We start from the raw sequence: 21,715 nt of genomic DNA, 5'->3' as shown, positions 1-21,715 counted from the left end.
GCTACAAAAAAAGAAGGCAAAATGTTATCTTTAGTTCTGCCATGCTACAAATGATTAAGTATAAGGGGAGCATGAAATTCAATAATGAAAATCAAATTCACAAGGGACAGAAAAACAGAAAATCAAATTTCAAGGTATAAAATACTCCCTTTATAGATATTATATTTCTTTTGGATTCTCACACACTATAGGTCCTTAGCTTCCAGAAAAGAAAGTACCATGAAATATGAATTTCATGAGCAGTCAGGACTACGAATTTAAACTTTTTCATTCTAGGGTGATACTTGAAAATTTGTAATTTGAAAGAAAGACTCATTTTTGGAGGTTATGGAAGTATAATCCATTTGCATGACTCTCGGGCAACTGTGTAAGTTTGGTAAGGAACTGAGTCCCCAGCTACCACATAAGGAAGAAGGGGACATGTATCTTTACTTCAGTATTATAATAACCTATTTTTCAAAAAAGAAAACTGGCTTAACAAAAGTGAACAAAAGAAAGATCATGAGAATTGTTAAGTCCCAAAGATATCCCCTGCCTCTAAGAACAAAATTCCAGTAAACCTAAATCCTTGCCAGGAACTTAACACAACAAGGTTCTCTGATCTGTTACCTATTTTACAGAGTTTTGCTTGAACGACATTAAAAAGTGGACTTCTATGAATAAATCTGTAACAACTATAACAAGGATATGAAGACAGAATGAGAAAAACAAATTGATGTGGAAACACTGAATTCACTAGTTAAATCCTTTGAATATTTACCCAACCACATGGTAGGCTCTGGATACATATAATGGGCAAAACAGATATAGACCATTGCCCTTTGCAGTTTATAACTTAATCCTATCAGACTCCCTGATTCCACTGGCAGCAAACTGCTCCCTGCTCCTCAACCCCAATCTCTAACTACTCACCATCAACCTAATACCCAACCCACCTCTCCAACACCATATAGTTTAAAAAAAAAAAAAAAAAAAAGAAAGCATGAAAATAGATCAGATTTATGTAATTCTGAATATTTGTCTCATTTTTGATGCTGGATATAGAGCCCAAACACCAAGATATTGAGCTAAATGTCACTAGATGGTATAAGCTTGTGAGAGTAAGAACAGAAACCTCCCCACGCAGACATCTCCAAATGGTAGGCAAAGATTCTGTAGTAACAGGTTGGCTTCCATTTTAATAATAAACCTGGTTGTGACAGTAGAAGGGCTGAAACTAGAAGGAAAAAGGGTTGTAATGAAAAGGATCTTGTATTCTCTTCTATAAATAAGCTTCATTCACAACATCCATTTTAGAATTAGGCACCAGATGCTGAGTCCCTTGTCCTCAAGATGACACTTCTGATCTTAGTAAAATTTCGTAAGGACCATGTGAGCCAGACCAGTCTCTGGTTCTCTTTCTTTAGACTCTTAAATGGCCATAGCTATGGAAAAATGGATTCGGGCACTAGTGTATGTACACATACAGCTATACAATGAACATTCAGGAAAAAGTGGTATTAGTATAGAGTCTTAAACTATACTACTAACCACAACATTAATTTATTCTTTTTTTTTTTTTTTTTGAGACGGAGTCTTGCTCTGTTTCCCAGGTTGGAATGCAGTGGCAGGATCTCGACTCACTGCAAGCTCCGCCTCCTGGGTTTATGCCATTCTCCTGCCTCAGCCTCCTGAGTAGCTAGGATTACAGGTGCCTGCCACCATGCCCAGCTAATTTTTGTGTTTTTAGTAGAGACAGGGTTTCACCTTGTTAGCCAGGATGGTCCCAATCTCCTGACCTCGTGATCCACCCGCCTCGGCCTCCCAAAGTGCTGGGATTACAGGCGTGAGCCACCACGCTCGGCCTTAATTTATTTTTAATTTATTAGAGATCAATGACCTTGTTCTGGAAACATGAAAAATTTCCATTATTTGTCATTTCTTCTTCAATACCCTCTACTCTTATGATCATCCTCCACCTTTTACCTCATTGCTTCAGAGTTACTCTGCTATAAAAGAATGTCTGATGGCTTGACATAGGTAGCAACACAGCTGAATAGTTAAAAAGCATAAAGTCTGAACAGTAACAAAGACTTTGGTAAGAGTCCCAGGACTGCTGTTTGCAAGCTGCAGGGTTCTGGACACATTACCTGACCCTTCTAAGTCTTAGTTTTATAATCTGTAAAATGCTAGCTCACTGATTTCAGAAGTTAATTATTAGCATATAATATGATGGTACATGTAAACTTACTGCAGGGTCCAGTTAAGTAAGTGTTACTTGTTACTGTTAATATTCTTGTGGCTACTATTCCTCAGATGCCTGATTACAGTTTCCCTCTTTCTTGACTATCACACAAATTTATGGTTAAGTCAACTGGATTCCATGCCAACTTAATTATGTGTCAACAACAATAAAAGAAGATAGATTTTCTAAAGTCTTCCTTTAATACTTTCCTAACTTTCTAACATTCAAGCTGGTAGTAAATGGAACATAGAGTAATGCTGTACCATCTCGGGAAGCAGTCCAGAGCCACATCTTGACATGTTTATGTTATCTAAATTCATAATCCGATATAGATAAAGCACTAGAATTTCAAGGGAATGAAAGAGCTTCATAATGAATTGTTTTTCTCTATTCTCAGCTGTGATAGCAAATATTATCACCTTAACTACAAGTCATCTTTCAGAACTAAGAATGATGACACAACACAGAGCAGGTTTTCACTCCATTAAAGTAAAAATCATTCAAAAATAGGATCCATGGCCTATCTTTCAACAGTTCAGACTCAATTATTAAAAAACACATTGGCCGGGCACGGTGGCTCACGCCTGTAATCCCAGCACTTTGAAAGGCCGAGTTGGGCGGATCACGAGGTCAGGAAATCGAGACCAGCCTGACTAACACAGTAAAACCCCGTCTCTACTAAAACTACAAAAAATTAGCCGGGCATGGTAGCGGGTGCCTGTAGTCCCAGCTACTCGGGAGGCTAAGGCAGGAGAATGGCATGAACCCGGGAGGCTGAGCTTGCAGTGAGCCAAGATCGTGCCACTGCACTACTGCCTGGGTGACAGAGCTAGACTCTGTCTCAAAAATAAAAAAGAAAAAGAAAAAAAAAAAAAACATTGCTTTCATGTGAGAGTAGCATTTTGTCTTTACAGTTTACTAGTTTACTAATGGTTTCATATGCAAAAGTTACAGCTTTTGCTATTTTTATTTCCAATGATTGGTTTCAAGAGGTTCTAAAGAGAAAATAAAAATAACAGACATATTTAAGCACAGCTACCTATAAGTGCCAGACAAAGCTGAATGGGGGGGTGCTCTCAGAAGAAAGCAGTGCTTAAAGGCTAAAACGACAACTCATGAAGAGCAGATAAAGCTGCTAAATGACCCAAGGCAGTTACAGAAGGGTCCCTGAAGTCCAGAGTAGCCGCTGTGCATTTTGGCAAGCAGGCAGCTTGAATTCTACTCCCAGTGATGCCATGAAACTATATAGTTTGGTTTGATTTGTTTTGTACTTTAAACCAGTTAGGATCTTTAGATCTCTTATATACAAGGGAATTGAAATTCGTATGTCAAATAGATGTCTACACTCTCACATTTATTGCAACATTATTCACAATAGTCAAGGTATGGAAAAACTGAAGTGGCCATCAACAAACAATGGATTAAGTAAATGTGCTGTACAGATGTACAATGGAATACTATTCAGCCTTAAGGAAAACACAGAATTCTGTCATTTGCAACAAGAAGACTTTTAGAAAAGGGAAATAAGCCAGGCAGAGAGGTAAATACCGCACTATCTCACTTATCTGTGGAATCTAATTCATAGAAGTAGACTTCATAAGAGCTCACAGAAGTAGAGCGTAGAGTGGTGGTTACCAAAGGACTGGGTGGAAGGGGTGCAGGGGAGATGAGCAAAGGGAAGATGTTGGTTATAGTGTACAAAGTTTCCATCCGACAGGAGGAATAAGTTCTGGTGATCTATTGCACAGCTTAGTGACCAAGTTAACAATAATGTATTGTGTATTTCAAAATAGCTAAAATAGTGGATTTTAAATGTTGTCACCACAAAGTAATGATAAATATTTGAAGTGATGGTTATGTTAATTAGCCTAATTTGATTATTGCACAATATATACCTGTAATGAAACATCTCATTGTACCCCATACATACAATTATGTGTCAATTAAAAATAACATAAAACTTTAAAATAAAAAATAGATGTAAAAAATCTTTATAACTCAGTTTTCTAAATCTTTAAAACAAAGATTTACTTGAATCATTAGAAATTATATAGCTTTCAGAATCTGGTAGATGAAAATATGATTCAAAGACAGGTGTAATAGTATGAGGGAAAAACAAGTAGGACAAAATGAGTAGCTGAGTCCTACTATACTAACACTGAGTGCATATGCAAAGCTGTGATTCAAGGCTGTTAACTTTTAAATGCAAGAGCAAACAACTACTTCCAAACAGAATCATTAAGACTAAATTCACTTACATATTAAATATCCTATACTTTAAACCAAAAATGTAACATTTTGAACACACTGAAAAAAAATGCCAAGGCTTACAAAATCTTCTACAACTGATACACATTAAAAGAAACGTATTAAATACAGAAGCATGTGACAGGTTTTGTGAAGTTTTTTTCACATGCAAAATTCATTCAGGTACAACCCTTATTCGTAACTTTGGGTCAAAAGTTTCTTCACCTTCTTCTATCTTCCTGAAGTAAAGCTTCCCCTAGACCCTGTTGTTAGTATTGTCAATATTCTTTAGGGACATATAGTTCTTCTCAATATACTTTCATAAAAGTAAAAATTATGAGTGACAGCCTCAAAGGGAAATAGAATTATATTTGCCCAAGGCAAAATTCTACACTAAAAGAACTAAGAAGCGTTATTATAGTAGTAGTATACTCAGGAAAAAAATGTGACTTCAAAAACCAACAATATGTTCAAGTAAAGCAATTAATTAAAGCACAGTAATTTGTGCAGGATTAATAATATATTTAGTTTTTAAAGTTTTAATGGTTACTGGAAATATGTAAAGAAGAAAGTCTTTTTTTTTTTTTTTTGAGATGGAGTCTCGTTCTGTCACCCAGGCGGGAGTGCAGTGGCGCGATCTTGGCTCACTGTGAGCTCCACCTACCAGGTTCACGCCATTCTCCTGCCTCAGCCTCCTGACTAGCTGGGACTACAGGTGCCCGCCACCACGCCTGGCTTTTTTTTTTTTTTTTTTCTGTATTTTTTAGTAGAGATGGTGTTTCACCGTGTTAGCCAGGATGGTCTAGATTCCTGACCTCATGATCCACCCGCCTCAGCCTCCCAAAACACTGGGATTACAGGCATGAGCCACCACGTCCGGCAAGAAGAAAGTCTTTTCATAAAGTAAAGCAAGCAACCTGACTTGTCAGGGAGAAAAAAATTACAAATTAAAATTCTATTTTCCAAACAGTAAAGGATGATTTTATTCCCACGTCTTAACTAGATCTACGGAGCCAGAGATCTCACTGACATCTGGCATTAAGTCCCACTCCTACTCCCTGATTTTTCAGATTAGGAAAGCAAAGTCCCAATCAGTGACTAGTAATCCAAGCTGGACTGGGTATAAACTGTAATTACTGCACCAACGTAGTCATTCCACACTCAAGTACAGGTTATTCCGCAATACAGCACAGTATTCTTCCCAAACATCACTGCTTCACTATCCCAAATGTGAAGATGTGCCACTTAAGAAAATATTCCGTATTTCCCGGGTAGAAATCTACTCCATAACAGCTTGGTGCATAAATGATGGGAGTACCTATATTGTGCCTTATGTATGCTATTGCAGTAAACATGCTAATGCTACAGTACTCACAAATGCAAAGTTTTCTCTACTTTAATACACACAAATACATGTATGTGTTTGCCAATGAAAATACTACAAAATCAATCATGTGAGCATCAGGTAACATTTTTATTAAAGTTGAAGAGAGAGAACTATTCTAGTTATTTCTTTGTGCTTTTTTTTCCAGGTAAGATTTTCAAAATCCTATTTGGAAGGCATGTCTTGTACAGAATACACATATTTTACATAAAACAGAATGTTGTCACTTTTTTAAAAAAATACTGTGACTCTTGTAGTCACAGAAGTATTGACTTCAAAACCAGCTGTATGTAAACTTCAGGTGATTTCTCTCACAACTTTGCCAGCTCAAAACTGTTCTGTTCAGCCTTGCTATGAGATAGTCACGGAGACGGTCTAAAAAATCACATGCTATGTTCTAATAATGATGCAAAGAAAATGATTTACAAGCTCAAAACTAATTGAAAATGGAAAAGTGTATGATACACCTTTCACATAAGAAAAGAAAAAAATACGTATTCCTACTTATTTCTATTTGCATAAGGAAAGTGAAAGGACAAGTTTAAAATTAAAAGTAGTTAGCTATAAGGGTGTAGGTATGAATAAGATACACAGACATAGGCAGAAGCATGAATTCTCAATGTGTGTGTGTGTGTATATATATATGTATTTTTTTTTTTTTTTTTTTTTTTGGAGATGAGTCTCACTCCTCTTGCCCAGGCTGAAGTGCAGTGGCACGACCTTGGCTCACTGCAACCTCCACCTCCCAGGTTCAAGCGATTCTCCTGCCTCAGCCTCCTGAGTAGCTGGGATTAGAGGTGTGTGCCACCATGCCCCGCTAATTTTTGTATTTTTAGTAGACAGGGTTTCATTATCTTGGTCAGGCTGGTCTTGAACTCCCGACCTCATGATCCACCCACCTTGGCCTCCCAAAGTGCTGGGATTACAGGCGTGAGCCACCACGCCCAGCAATGTGCAATTTTTTATCTTGATTTTTGAGTCATGTGATTATTCATGCCAAAACATTTTATGAAAAAAAAAAAAAAAAAAAAAAAAAGGATGTGCAAGCAACTTTTGTGAAGTAACGGCATGTCCACAGTTAACTAAGACTTAATTATAATCTTCCTGAAGATGGAGGGACCCATGTACATATGTTTGTCTCTTTAAAAAAGAAAAATAAGAAAAAACTGAGTCTTGCTATATTGCCTTTTATTAATGAGTGGCTATTCACAGGTGCAGTTATAGGACACAGCCTCAGGTTCCTGGGCTCAAGTTATCCTTCTGCCTCAGCCTCTTAAGTAGCCAGAACTACAGGTGTGAACCGCTGCACCCACTCAGCAGCACCCGGATATTTTAAATATTCTATGTTCACAGCCTATGGCAGAGCCTAGCAAACAAACACTGTATAAAACAAGTACAATCTGCCAATTTGAAATTAACTTTCTAAAGGTTTCCAGAACAATATTCAGTGATCTGGTATAGTAATAACTTCCACATGGGAGAAAAGAGATGGCAAGGAAGGCGAAGGGGGTGAACTTTATTTTATGTAAATCCTTCATATTTCTTTTACTGCTGGCTACAACTTAGAAATACAGTACATTCTTGCTCAGTTGTCCCCTGGATAAATAAGTAGACTGCAAGCTGAAACGTGACAAGCTCCTGATACTCTTAATAGTAAAGATTTTAACAAATTGCTAATAATGTCAAATTTCAATTTAAGTACTGCACTAAGAGTAGCAATGCAAGAAATGTTTAGTTCTCTCATTAACATAAATATCCAACAATTGTAACCAGTATATTTCAGGTTCATTTGTTCTCCATATTTTTGGAACGTTTTTCTCAACATTCATTTTCCATCCCTAAAGCTATCTCCAATATCTACTTTTTCATCAAATGCTACTCTGAAGCTACATCAAATATTAAAATAAAGAAATGAGAACTGCTGTTCTATTTTTATAAAAAAGTGTGTACTGGTCCATGAAAGGTCAAATAGGAGTGAAAAGCTCTAAGAATCCTTCTCAGAATGTACTTAACAATGTCCACATCCAAAGGTATTTTGTTCTTAATACAAAATTTAATATTATAGCAGTGCTTCTCGGGTGTTTCTCACTGCATTACCTTGAAATCACTGCGTCAAAAGGGTGCTAAAGAAAGTTCTTTAAAAAATGTAAATCTACTTTATTTCGTTAATTCATTTTTTATCTAGTGAAATGTTCACTTCCAGGGAATGAAGTAGTATAACGGCATAACAATATCATGTGTGACCACTACATCAAGGATGACAGAAAACTGCCAAGTTCAAGGCCACAAGGGCACATGCTAATTTTTATAGAAGTGTTACAAAGTCTCCAGTTTTAATACAATAAATTTAACATATTATCAAGTAATTGATATGGAAAGAAATTTATCAAGTTGAATCTGGAAACACCATCAGTCTTTTCCAATGGTTGAATGGTGAAACAAACCTCAGTACATCCACACCATGGGACACTACTTAGTAATAAAAGGAAGAAAGCATTGATGCACACGACTTGGCTGTATCTCCATAGAATAATGCTGAGTGAAAAAAGCCAATTCCAAAAAGCTACATACTGCATAGTTTTATATAAAACATTCTGGTAATGACAAAATTATTGAAATGGAGAGCTTGGGATATCTCTATCAACTACAAGTGAAACTACAATTATCTCAAAATAAAAACTGTAATAACAACAACAAATCCACTAATACTATTTAGATCACCTCAGACCAAAGACAGATTTAAGTGGCATTCTCAGAAACCAGTCAATATACAGACTCCCCCAGCAGAGGAACAAATGAACAGAAAAAAGAAGAGAGTAGCCACAGAAAAAGAAGTGTCAGAGAAAACAATGAAGAAAATAATATACTTATTAATGAATAGCTAATGAATATTTAGATATACTTAGGGACATTAAATTTCACTCAGTATGAATTCAAGATGGAAAGCTTACCCGATGCTTTGCCTTAATCTTCTTTCTATATTCTTCTTTGTCAAATTTGTCCTCTTCCTCAAGTCTTTCCTTTGCTTTATCTAAGTTGATACCACCGGTGTCATCATCTTCCTCAGCATCCTTGATGGCAGATTTCTGCATCTGTGGCCACTGCTGAACCAACTACAGGCAGAAAAAAGGTCAGTGTCAGCAAGAAGTAGGGGACACCCCAGAAAAGCACTTCATTTTGTCTGATGATTCCGAAAAGGTGCAGACACCCACTTTCTGCCTTACAATCTGTATTCTTAAATCTTTTAACCAACTTCAAGCCACGGAAGAGACCGCCCTAGTCAGAGTAAAGTAACACTGCCAAACCCAATGAGAACAGGATTAAAAGAAAATTTCACCAAATAATTTGGAGAAGACAGTCACATACTAGTGATGCTCCAGCATCTTCCCAAACAGCATTCTTAGTATCCTATTCTCCACACAACTCAGCTCAAAATTATCTGCACACAGCAGGAGTCGGGCTGAGTAGGACTCAGGCTGTACCTCCTTTGGGCTTCCATGGCACCCAGTGTGTTACTCTCACACAAAGTTCATTGCACCACATTGTTTTACGATCCTGTTTCTCTCACTAGCATTAATCTCCTTGAGGGCAGTTGTATGTGTTGTTTATTTATCCTTGGAGCCCAACATAGTATCTGGCACATATTAAACAGGTGCTCAAAATGGATCAATGAATCACATGTCAACTGACAATACATATAATGACTGAAATAACTAACTGAAAAGGAGAAAAACAGTTTGGGTTTCACAGGCTTGCTCAAACCCACATGATTTTACACAAACAGTTTAGGGTAAGGAACAAGGTGACCTAGAAGATGGGGCACTGATCTGGGAATGAGGGGACCTGGCTAAATGTCCTGGCTTTTTCATTACTACATAATGCTAAATAAATTAATCTCCAGATATCTATGTCCCTTCCGGAAAAATAGAGGTTTATTTAACTCAGTAATTTCTAAGTCTAACACCACAAAACTCTATAGACAATTCAGACAAAAATAACTCTTATTTTAACTAATAATTAGTTGCCCGAAAGATTTAAATAACTGCCACTGTTTTGAAAGACTGCTAATTAACCTGCCAACAAATGGAAACTGCAAGCACACACATCGCAGGTTTTATTGTCTCCTCTCTCCTCTGTGGCCACCATAACCATTCTTCAAGATGAGATTCCTATGGAGTCTCAACCTTTAGCAACCAATGGGATTGATAAATATCACTGAGCAGCCATGCTAGCAGTCACTGACCCTAAAGAGGCAATGTGAGGGATCAGTTGTAATAGTATGAATATCATGATACTTGGCTCCTCATCCCCACTGCAATCAGAGGGCAAAAAGTTTATCCTTCTATGAGCTAGAAAAAAAAAAAAAACAGTGGCATTTCTTTCAGAGCATTAAGTCAGAAGTTTCAGTATGGCTCACATCCACAAACATCTCCTATTAGCACTAAGCACACACTGAAACATTTTATACTTGAGGATTTACATTCGTTTTGGAGCTAAGTGGCATAATTTGTGCAGTTAAACTTAGTAGCATACTAAGGAACCTCATTACGCCAACAGCACTCATCTCATTTTACAGTGAACATCAGATGTCATATGACTATTCTAGTTTAGTCTGTTTCTCAGGTGCTGACCTCTTTTTCGTAATTTCATAAAGACTCATTATCTGTCATTTAGATAAGCTTCCTCTTCAACTTCCACCACCTTTGAATGACACACTATTTTGTTACTTTTCATGTGATTTATATGCCCCAAAATAACATCCAAAACTTTAACTTCAAAATTAAAAGGAAACATACTCCACTGGGGAGAGGCTGCTTAAGCAGTCTTTATGTTAGTGACGATGAATATATAATGTGCTATATTAGTTAATATGAAAAGCTGTTCTTTTATTGAAATAGATGTTTCATTCAATCAATAAATTTTTCTGAGGGTTTATTACATTAGATATCTTTCTAGGTGCTGGGGATAGACTAGTGAACAAAATCAACAAAATACCTTCCTCGCAAGAAGAAATGGAGTGGAAACTGACAATAGTCAAATATAGACTGAAGTCATAAAGTAAGTGCTGTGAAGAAAAGTGAGGCAAGGTGAGAGAAATGAGGTTATGATGGAGGTAGGGTGCTCTGTGCTACATGAGGATAGTCAGGAAAACCTGGGCTGGTGAGAATGAGGCCATGAGATGATATTCAAAAGACCCTACCTACTATAACCACTCCTCAGGTAAGTCACTTGACATACTGGCTCTATTTCATCATTTTAAAATGAAGACAACAGTTATGTAATAGCATGAACTTTCATGAGTAATCTGTGAGTGGTAGCCCCTTCCCTATACTATGGGTATGTATTTACAATATGGCTTAGGGAAAGTTGAGATTAAACAAGGCACCTCTGTGTCTTAGGTTACTTTATAAAGCAGAGAATTCCCTCCCATAGCCAGCCCAGCAAGATATATACAAGTACAGCATTTAAAATTGAGGACGTGCAAAGCAGAGGCCTGAGTGAAGCAAAAGAAGCTGTGGTACGTAGCTGTATTAGTATTCTCATGTCTGTTCCATAGAACATAATGTTCAATACCATGAAGAGAAAACCTTATCTTTAATAAAAACATAATTTAGAAAGTTCAAAATCAACTCTGTGTCAGTATTACCAAGAAGTATCTCGGTTCATTGCCAGTAAGGCATCCTTGTTCACAGCAGTAGAGCTGATGTACAGCCTACAGTAACAGTGAAAGGAACGGCCCAGCATGCTGTAGAGAAACATTTACTCTATCATTAATGAGTGGTAAGTAAGCAAGAGAGCCAATCTCTCCTAATACTCCAAATGTACCTCAGAAACGAAATACTTCTAAAATCTTACCTCCCCTTCATCAGTAAATGTTATCTTCTTATTCACTTTGAAATTTCTCTTCATTACTTTTTTTGCTTCTGCAACTTTGGTCACTTTTTTCTTGATGCTGGATTTAGAAGGTTCTTTCTTCTGTGTAAGAACATAACAAAAAACACAGATGATTAGGGAAATGGTTGCTCTACATTAACAATCCAACTCTGGCAATATACTTTTCAAAACTGGGTGCATTTATTACTCATTGGCTAATGAGAAGCGTTAAAAACACTGTCCAGGAATAACATTATTTGGCTTATTAACTATGAACTCCTCCTAAAACCTAAAAGTTTAAACACGAATAGGAGGGCTAGTAGACGAATAACATTTACATTTTCTCTATTACTAGAACTGTGCTATTTGATAATATTTAAGGACTAAAAATTACATAAAGTAATACATGAGCATAAGATAAATAAAGCTATCTTCCAGTCAAAATTTCATACATATCTTAAAATGTGAAGTTGCAAACTTAAGTTCTTAGAGTAGGAAAATGTATACTTGGAAAGCAAAATGATTGCAATACATTGTTTGCAACCAACATTCCTCCTCCAATTATAGTAATTTACCATAGGAACACAGTAAAATATCTGATGACAATTAAACTGTGTCCAGGCCGAGCATGGTGGCTCATGCCTGTAATCCCAGCACTTTGGGAGGTCGAGGCGAGTGGATCACCTGAGGTCATGAGTTCGAGACCAGCCTGGCCAACATGGTGAAACCCCACCTCTACTAAAAATACAAAAATTAGCTGGGCATAGTGGCGGGCACCTGTAATCCCAGCTACTCAGGAGGCTGAGGCAGGGGAATCACTTGAACCCAGGAGGCAGAGGCTGCAGTGAGCTAAGATCACACCATCGCATTCCAGCCTGGGGACAGAGCGAGACTTTGTCTCAAAGGAAAAAAAAAAAAAAAGCTGTGTCCAAAGGTGAGATGGAGGCAACACTTAACAGGATGTGTTGATTAGGACCTAGCTTACAACCTAAAACCACTATAGCAAGATACTAAAAATTCAAAGCCACTGCTTACTTATGCTAAGTGAATGGTGAGCGGACCCTCTGAGACCCTTGGAGAGGTCATAGCATAACCTGCTTTGATGAGAAAGTGACAAGACACAACCCGTGTCTAAGGATTTGGATTATCCTCCTCAAATTAGAGCTAGTATTACTATTGGTGGTACTTAACCCAATGCAGCTTCCATTAGACAGAATAAGAAGTCTTTGGTGCAGTAGTTAAGAACAAAAATGTATTTGAGCTCAAGCTCTATCACTGATACGCTATATGAGAGTAAGTTACCATTACCCAACCTCTGGGTTTAGATATAAGTTGAAGACAACAATAGCATCTATCTCATACGGTTATTGGGAGGATTGAAAAGTAAATGTAAAACATATGAAAAAGTATTCAATAAATCTCAAATACAACTTTTACATGTTGATTTTGTGCTACACAGAGAGATCACGCCAAGTGCATAAAGGCTTACTTTGCAAAATACCAGACTTGCAGTCTCCCTAGTTGATTGATTTTTAACTCTGTACTATAGGGAATCACACAAGGAAAAAAGAGGAGGGACCAATCTAGAACATTATCTATAATTACCAGAAGTTTTGGGAAGCAGTGCATTGGTTACAACTGCTACATTATGGTAATAAGTACACACAAAAAAGGCAAATCTTTTAGTAGGAGATACTAACAATGATGAATACATAAATGCTTAAAAATAAACCACCAAGGCCGGGTGCAGTGAATCACACCTATAATCCCAGCACTTTGGCAGGCAGAGGTGGACAGATCACTTGAGGTCAGGAGTTCAAGACCAGCCCAGCCAACACAGCAAAACCCTGAGTCTACTAAAAATACAAAAAAATTAGCTGGGCATGGTGGCACACCCCTGAAATCCCAGCTACTCAGGAGGCCGAAGCATGAGAATCACTTAAACCTGAGAGGTGGAGGTTGAAGCGAGCCGAGATTGTGCCAGTGCACTCCAGCCTAGGCAACAGAACAAGACTCTGTCTCAATAAATAAATAAGCAAAAAAAAAAAAAAAAAAAAAAACCCATGCAATTAAAAATAACAAATCCACTAAAATAAAGGCCTGTGCCAAGTTATCAACGTATTATATTTTTAGATAATGGTCATAGTTATGAAAATCTGCTAGTGTATCTGCAAAAATATTATGATTTAACTACAAGAAAGTTGTTTTGACAATGATGGTTCTACTACATGGGTATTACTAAAACACTGACTTTGTATTTCCGGTTCAACATGAAAGTCATAGTATCTAGTTACATTTATTTCTCAGACTACAAATTACATCATTTTATAAGTTACCGCCATCTTCAACCCATATAAAGCTAATGAAAAGATCAATTGCCTCTGAGGTAGCTTTTATTATATCAGAGACACTTCGTATGCTATAATTGAGGCAGGAGAATAGGGTCTGGAGGCAGGAAACTTAAGGCTAATTCCTGCTGAATCAAGAAAAACACCAAGGTCTGGAGGCAGGGAACCTGAGGCCGGTTCTCCTACTTCCCATAGCTGGATCAAAAGAAAAACACCTGGGTCTGGGGGCAGGGACTGTAAGGCCAATTAACGCAAACTTCCTAAAGCTAAACCAAAAGGAAAACCCCCATCTCCCAACATGGAGTAACAAAGGATCAAAGGCTACGCTCCCTACAATCCCCCCACCCCCATCACACCTCAGATGGAAAGGAAAATACCCTGGATCGGCCAACCAGGGACCATCCCTTCACCTGCACATGGTGCCAATTCACCTCAGCCTTTAATTAGGCTTGGACCAAATCCTTCGTCCAGATAAGGGGTAACTGATAGGAACCTCAAAAGAAGTACTTAAAACTCAGAAAACTTTGTAACAGGACTTTGAGCCACTTGCTCAGGCCCACTTCCACCCCGTAGAGCGCTTTCTCGCCTTAATAAATTCCTGCTTTTGCTGCTTCTTTCCTGTGTTTCACTCCTTTGTTATTTTGTGCATTTTGTCCAATTTGTTCAAAATGCCAAGAACCTGGACAACTTACTCAAGGCCCTCCTTCCAGTAATATAATCACTATATACACATCACAAGACTTCTATGAAAACAGATTAAGTTTTAGATTTCTTCTTCCCACTGGATATTCTCCACTTCCTCCACCTCCCAGGGGTCCGTGACTCCACAAATATCACCAACTGGTGACAAAAGGCTCTAAATTGCTGTGCCTACCCTCTCTCCACCACTATGCTTATTCTAAGATGTGTGACTATTGTTCTTCCTCAGTTAATATAATCTTCATTTCCTTATCTCACTTCAGAGAGTAACTGAGTAAGTTGTGCGGTAGTAAAACATCTAATAAGCTTGTTCACCTAAAAAATAACCTGTAGGACCCCTGTGAACACAAGGGATTAATAAGACCCCCACTTCTGTCAGCCTAGTCAGTATTCCTACACCTCCTTTTCCTCACAAAGGCTTAGAGACCACCATCAACACAACCACCAGGGCTGGTGACTTTGTTACTGACTCCTACTGCATCTTCTTTGTTTTAGGGCTGGGACAATTCTTAAGGACCTTGGATCTCTCATCAGACCTCATCTAAAGACAGAGGCAATGCTGATCAAACAGTATAAACTTAAGGGATCATTGTAATATAAACATAACATAGTAAATTATAATCACATAAACCAGTAAACAAAAAGTACTAGGAAAGAACCTGAGTAAACTTTCTGGGGTGATGGCAATGGTCTAGATCTTGGTAAGTTTGAGTTACACAGGTGTATATATTTGTCAAAATTCATCAAATGTTACATGTAAGATTTGTGTATTTTATTGTATATACATTTCTATCTCAAAAAAGAGTACTGTAAACAATATTGAACTGTAGTTAATGCCATACAAGCTGAAGTATATGGAGGAAAGTGTAATGATGTTGGCAACTTACTCAAATGCACTAAATAAAAAAGGATGGATAGATAGATGGATAGTTATGTGATAAAGAAAATATGGTAGATAGGTGCCTAATGCCTGTAACCAGCATTTGGGGAGGCCAAGGCAGGAGAATCTCTTGAGCCCAGGAGTTCAGGACCAGTCTGGGCAACTTGGTGGCACTCTGTCTTTACTAAAAATTAAAAAAAAAAAAAAAAATAAAAAAAAAAAAAATTAGCCAGGGTTGGTGGCACAGGCCTGTAGTCTTAGCTACTCAAGAGGCTAAGGTAGGAGGATCACTTGAGCCCAGGAGGTCAAGACTACAGTGAGCTGTGATCACCCCACTGCAATCTAGCTTGGATCAAAGAGCAAGGTACTGTTTCAAAAAAGCAAAGAAAGAGAGAAGTATGGTAAAAGGCTAACTGTAGAATATGAATGGTGGAATGCTGGGCGTTTGGATGTCCAAAAGTATTACTTCTTACAACTTTTCTGTACGTTTGAAAATGTTCATAAAACACAATAGCCCAGTCTAGAAACAACGGGGGAAAAAATCAGAAAAATGTTACCAAAAATTGTCAATGGAATAAGGGTCAGAAAAAACAATCCTGCAGAGTGGATCCTTAAGTGAGGTGGGTCAAGTTGAAGAGCTTTAGGGAAATCCATGAAACCACTAAAATTACATGACAAAATGTAGAAGCATTTGCATCTCTGCCTTCTATGGTTTACATTGGTTTCTGAAAGAGTTCTGTGTCCTGCCCCCTTGAAAAAGTAAAACTTTTAGTTTGTTTTAGGGAAGTCACTGGAAGAAGGAACAGAAATGCCCACGTGGGTGAGAAGAGGCTTGTTTATCATATTTTCCTGTTAGGCTCTGGCTTTGCTCTGATACTCTAGAATTATTCTTCACCCATTCAAAGATGCTGTGAATGTCAATGCCATCCAAGGCATCATAGTACATAGTGAGGATGCAGCAGTGCAAGAGGGGTGGACTCCCAGCCTTCACAGAGCCCAACTCTCTCTATGGAAAAAGATATTAAACAACTAGAACAAAACATTAATTACAAATATAAGATCTTAGAAAAAATATATGGAATAAATCAATATGACCACCCTAGGTAGTCACGGGTGATGAAAGTAGGTCAAGGAACTTCCTTTCAAGGAAGAGATGTTTGAATTGAGTGGCAAATACTAACACACTGTGGCAGTGCCAGCACATCAGTGATGTGCTAAACACCTGTGCTGTCCACTGATGGTGTATTTTACACATGGCTGACAAGACAGTCTTAGTTCCACGGCATTCTTTTTAATATTAACTTTAGCAGGTAATACATGCACATGTATTCTGTAAATTGTACTTAAGTTAAAAGGTTGTTTTTCATGTCCTCTTCAGCAACCTCAGTTTCTCTCCTAAGGATCAAGTGCTGTTAGCAGCTTCTGTATCCTTCCAGAGAGATTCCACTCACATTCAAGTACAAAGGAAAAACATGAAGTTACTAAAAGAATTACCTCCCACAATTAAAAGCCTTGATTTTATCTATTCTTACACGTGCTTTTATATATCCAGATTAAGTTTCTAAAAGTGAAAGTGCTCAAAGAGTATGTATAGTTAAATTCTGAAATACATTTCCAAATAACCCTCCCAAAGTTATACAAACTTACAATCCCACCAAAAATTTATAAGGAATTGATTTACCACATCTGCAGCTAAGTATATTATTACGCTTTATGTTGCCAGTCAACTAGGTGAAACAGAGTACCTCGGGGAAGTTTTAAGTTGCAGTTGTATTATTTTACGTATGACAGAACATCTTTTCAAACGCATTATTTTTCTGTGCACCATTTGTATTATCTGCCAGTATTTCTAATGAATTCCTGGCATTTAATTTATCAAGTTGTGAAATCTCTTCATTCGTTAACAATGCTTCAGTAGTTTTCCACATCTCATCATTTATATTTAGACTTTTGCCATACAAGGTAATCTTGTTATTTTGCTATGATTTGGTTTTTGTGAAGGTGACGTGTTTAATTTTTTACATAATCAATTTTAGTAAATGTTTTCTGGGTGTGTACTAAACTTTATAGTTTTCCAACTAGAAGAATTTTTAAAAATAAATTTAACTTCTTAAAATGCAGATTTTACTTTTTTAGAATTTAAAAAAATGGCTCTTGGACAAGAAATAAAGTGTTAATACTTTTTATACTTCTATTCATTAAGAAAAATATAAAATATATCTACTGTTAGGTAGGAGTTATATTTTTTGACAAGATTTTGTATTATCGGTACAAGAACAAAATTTATAGCAGCCCTAAGAAATACAGTGAAACATTAGCTGACAATATGTAAAACATCAAAACATGACTTTCATTTATATTTGCACCTCTTCTACAACATGTATGCTAGACTTTAAACAGCTAAAAGGAAAGTATCATAAAATACAAAATTGAGAGTTACTCTCAATGTCCTGTGATAGGTGTAGAAAGTTACTAGAAATAATCTGGAAGATAAAAGAACTACTGCCACCACCACCAGTCACAAAACCAATAATGGTTCTTATCATAAAGACCATGTTAGCTAACACTGGCTACAAGAAAATTCAAAATATAATCAATGAAAAAAAAGCTACTTTAATACAAGCATTACTACTACATATCCTACAAAAGAAAAAAAAACTATTGTTAAAAAATGATATTTTAAATGAAAAGCAAAAATCACAGGAAAATAAAAGTTAGAATTAAAGACAGTCCAAAGAAATGCAATTTTTATGTTTTCTTAAAGTTGCTCCCATTTGGGCCAACTAATAATTTATAATGAAAACCATTATATCTAAAAGTGAAGTAAACCAACAAAATAAATAACAGTCAACACTGGAGGAGACCTTTAAGATTACCTATTATAGCTGAAGCCACTCCTATGAAAGATAAGAGCATTTCTTTTTCTTTTTTCTTTTTCTTTTTTGAGACAGAGTCTCACTCTGACACCAGGCTGGGGTGCAGTGGGGTGATCTCAGCTCACTGCAACCCCCACTTCCCGGGTTCAAGCGATTCTCCTGCCTCAGCCTCACGAGTAGCTGGGACTACAGGCGCATGCCACCACGCCCGGCTAATTTTTTATTTTTTGTAGAGATCGGGTTTCACCATGTTGGCCAGGATGGTCTCAATCTCTTGACCTCGTGATCCGCCCACCTCGGCATCCCAAAGTGCTGGGATTACAGGCCTGAGCCACCATGCCCGGCCCGATAAGAGCATTTCTTAAGATTAATAAACACTGTTTCCCAAAAGTCCAAACATATTTAAGTATACACACTTCTATTGGCTAAATAACCAAACTCTAATAGAACTTGTTTATGATTTAAAAAAGAAAAAGCAAGCCCACCTGCTATCAAAGCATAATGCCTCAGTCATCCTAAATCAAATGAATTACAGTAATTCAAATATTCTCTAACTTTATGGTATAAATTAAGAACATACTATTTGATATTTTGTTTTAAAGTCATCTACAAAATCTTTTCTTAATAAACTATAAACAGAACCAAAAACAAAAATCACATGATTATCTCAATAGATGCAGAAAAAGCATTTGACAAAAATCCATCATCTCTTTATGATTAAAACCCTCAGCAAAGCCAGCATAGAAGGGACATACCTTAACATAATAAAAGCCGTCTACAACAAATCCACAGCCAACATTATACTAAACAGAGAAAGTTGAAAGCATTCCCCCTGAGAACTGGAACAAGACAAGGATGACCACTTTCACCACTTCTATTCAACATAGTACTGGAAGTCTTAGCCAGAGCAATGAGACGAGAGAAAGAAATAAAGAGCATTCAAATCAGTAAGGAGTAAATCAAACTGTCGCTGTTTGCCGATGATATGATTGTATACCTAGAAAACCCTAAAGACTCATCCAAAAAGTTCCCAGAACTGGTAAATGAATTCAGCAAATTTTCAGGATACAAAATTAAAGTCCACAAATCAGTAGCACTGCTATACACCAACAGCGACCAAGCCAAGAATCAAATCAAAAACTCAACCTCTTTCACAATAGCTGCAAAAACATAAAATAAAATACTTAGAAATATACCTAACCAAGGATGTGAAAAACCACAAGGAAAACTACAAAACACTGCTGCTGAAAGAAATCACAGATGACACAAACAAATGGAAATATATTCCATGCTCATAAATGGGTAGAATCAATATTTTGAAAACGACCATACTGTCAAAAACAATCTACAAATTCAGTGCACTTCCCATCAAAATACTACCATAATTATTCATGGAGCTAGAAAAAAAAATCCTAAAATTAATACGGAACCAAAAAAGAGCCTGTGTGGCCAGAGCAAGACTAAGCAAAAAGAACAGGTCTGGAGGCATCACATTATTCAACTTCAAACTATACTATAAGGCCATATTCACCAAAATAGCATGGCACTGGTATAAAAATAGGCACATAGACCAATTAAACAGAATAGAGAACCCAGAAATAAAGCCAAGTACTTACAAAGGTAACAAACACAAAGTGAGGAAAGCACACCCTATTCGACAAATAGTGCTGGTAAAACTGGCAAGCCACATGTAGGAGAATGAAACTGGATTCTCATATGTCACCTTATACAAAAATCAACTCAAGATGGATCAGAGACTTTAACCTAAGACCTGAAACCATAGATTCTAGAACATCAGAAAAACCCTTCTAGACATGGCTTAGGTAAAGACTTTATGACCAACAAAAGCAAATGCAACAAAAACAAAGATAAATAGATAGGACTTAATTACACTAAAAAGCTTCTGCACAGCAAAAGAAATCAGCAGAGTTAAGAGACAACCCACAGAGTGGAAGAAAATCTTCACAATCTATATATCTGACAAAGACTAATATCCAGAATCTACAAAGAACTCAAACAAATCAGCGAGAAAAAAAAAATCCCATCAAAAAGTTAAGGACATGAATAGCTAATTCTCAAAAGAAGATATACAAATGGCCAACAAGCATGTGGAAAAATGCTCAGCATCACTAACTATCAGAGAAATCCAAATCAAAACCACAATGCAATACCACCTCACTCCTGCAACAATGGCCATAATCAAAAAATAAAAAATAATAGATGTTGGCATGGATGCAGTGAAAAGGGAACGCTTTTACAGGGCTGGTGGGAATGTAAACTAGTACAACCACTACAGAAAACAGTGTGGAGATTTCTTAAAGAACTAAAAGTAGATCCATTTGATGTACTTTTTATCCAGATGATTTTATCCAGCAATCCCACTACTAGGTATCTACTCAAAGGAAAAGAAGTCATTACACGAAAAAGATACTTGCACACGCATGCTTATAGCAGCACATTTTGCAACTGCAAAAACATGGAACCAACCCAAACACCCCCCAATCGATGAGTGGACAAAGAAGCCACTAAGCCAGGCACAGTGGCTCACGCCTGTAATCCCAGCACTTTGGGAGGCCAAGGCAGGTGGATCACCTGACGTCAGGAGTTCAAGACCAGCCTGACCAACAACATGAAACCTCGTCTCTACTAAAAATACAAAAATTAGCCAGGCATGGTGACAGGCACCTGTAGTCCCAGCTACTCAGAAGGCTGAGACAACAGAATTGCTTAAACCCAGAGGCGCAGGTTGCAGCGAGACAGGATCACACCACTGCACTCCAGCCTGGGCGACGGAGCTATAGTCTTAAAATTAAACTGTAGTCTTAAAATTAAGACCCACCTACAGAGTTTCGGATCTGAAAAATGAAAAGTTCTGAAGATTGGTTGTACATCAATGTGAATATACTTAACACAACTGAACTGTACATTTTAAAATGGTTAAAATAGTAAATTTTATGTTATGTGTCTTCTACCACAAATAAAAATGAAATTTTAAAATTAAGAGCCAATGAAAATACAGCAACTTAAAATGTTATTACAGAAACAAAGTTTGTCTTTTCAGAATTCCTACACAAATATTAATTTGCTAAGACAAACATACCTGCTATAGCAATAGTCCTAAAATTACACAACACTAAAGGAGAAGAAGTTTTGGCTGGAGGATGGGGAGTAGGGTGGGCAATG

The 21,715-nt window shown here is 37.2% G+C and overlaps 1 protein-coding gene across 2 annotated transcripts in view; it reads right to left on the bottom strand.

The window, feature by feature from the left end:
- Nucleotides 1-21,715, bottom strand: part of LOC105493650 (DEAD-box helicase 10) — a 274,626-nt gene that overhangs the window by 89,495 nt on the left and 163,416 nt on the right. For both annotated transcript variants that reach the window (XM_011761477.2, XM_011761476.2), the window contains exons 14-15: nucleotides 11,712-11,831; nucleotides 8,807-8,968 (exon numbers count right to left, since the gene is read on the bottom strand). In XM_011761477.2, the coding sequence (XP_011759779.2) occupies nucleotides 8,807-8,968; nucleotides 11,712-11,831 (282 nt within the window). The remainder of the gene's footprint in view (nucleotides 1-8,806; nucleotides 8,969-11,711; nucleotides 11,832-21,715) is intronic.

Source organism: Macaca nemestrina, chromosome 12, assembly GCF_043159975.1.
Source record: "Macaca nemestrina isolate mMacNem1 chromosome 12, mMacNem.hap1, whole genome shotgun sequence".
In the NCBI taxonomy this organism is placed as follows: Eukaryota; Metazoa; Chordata; class Mammalia; order Primates; family Cercopithecidae; genus Macaca; species Macaca nemestrina.
The sequence above is the reverse complement of the archived record's forward strand: the minus strand, read 5'-3'. Positions and strand labels throughout refer to the sequence as shown.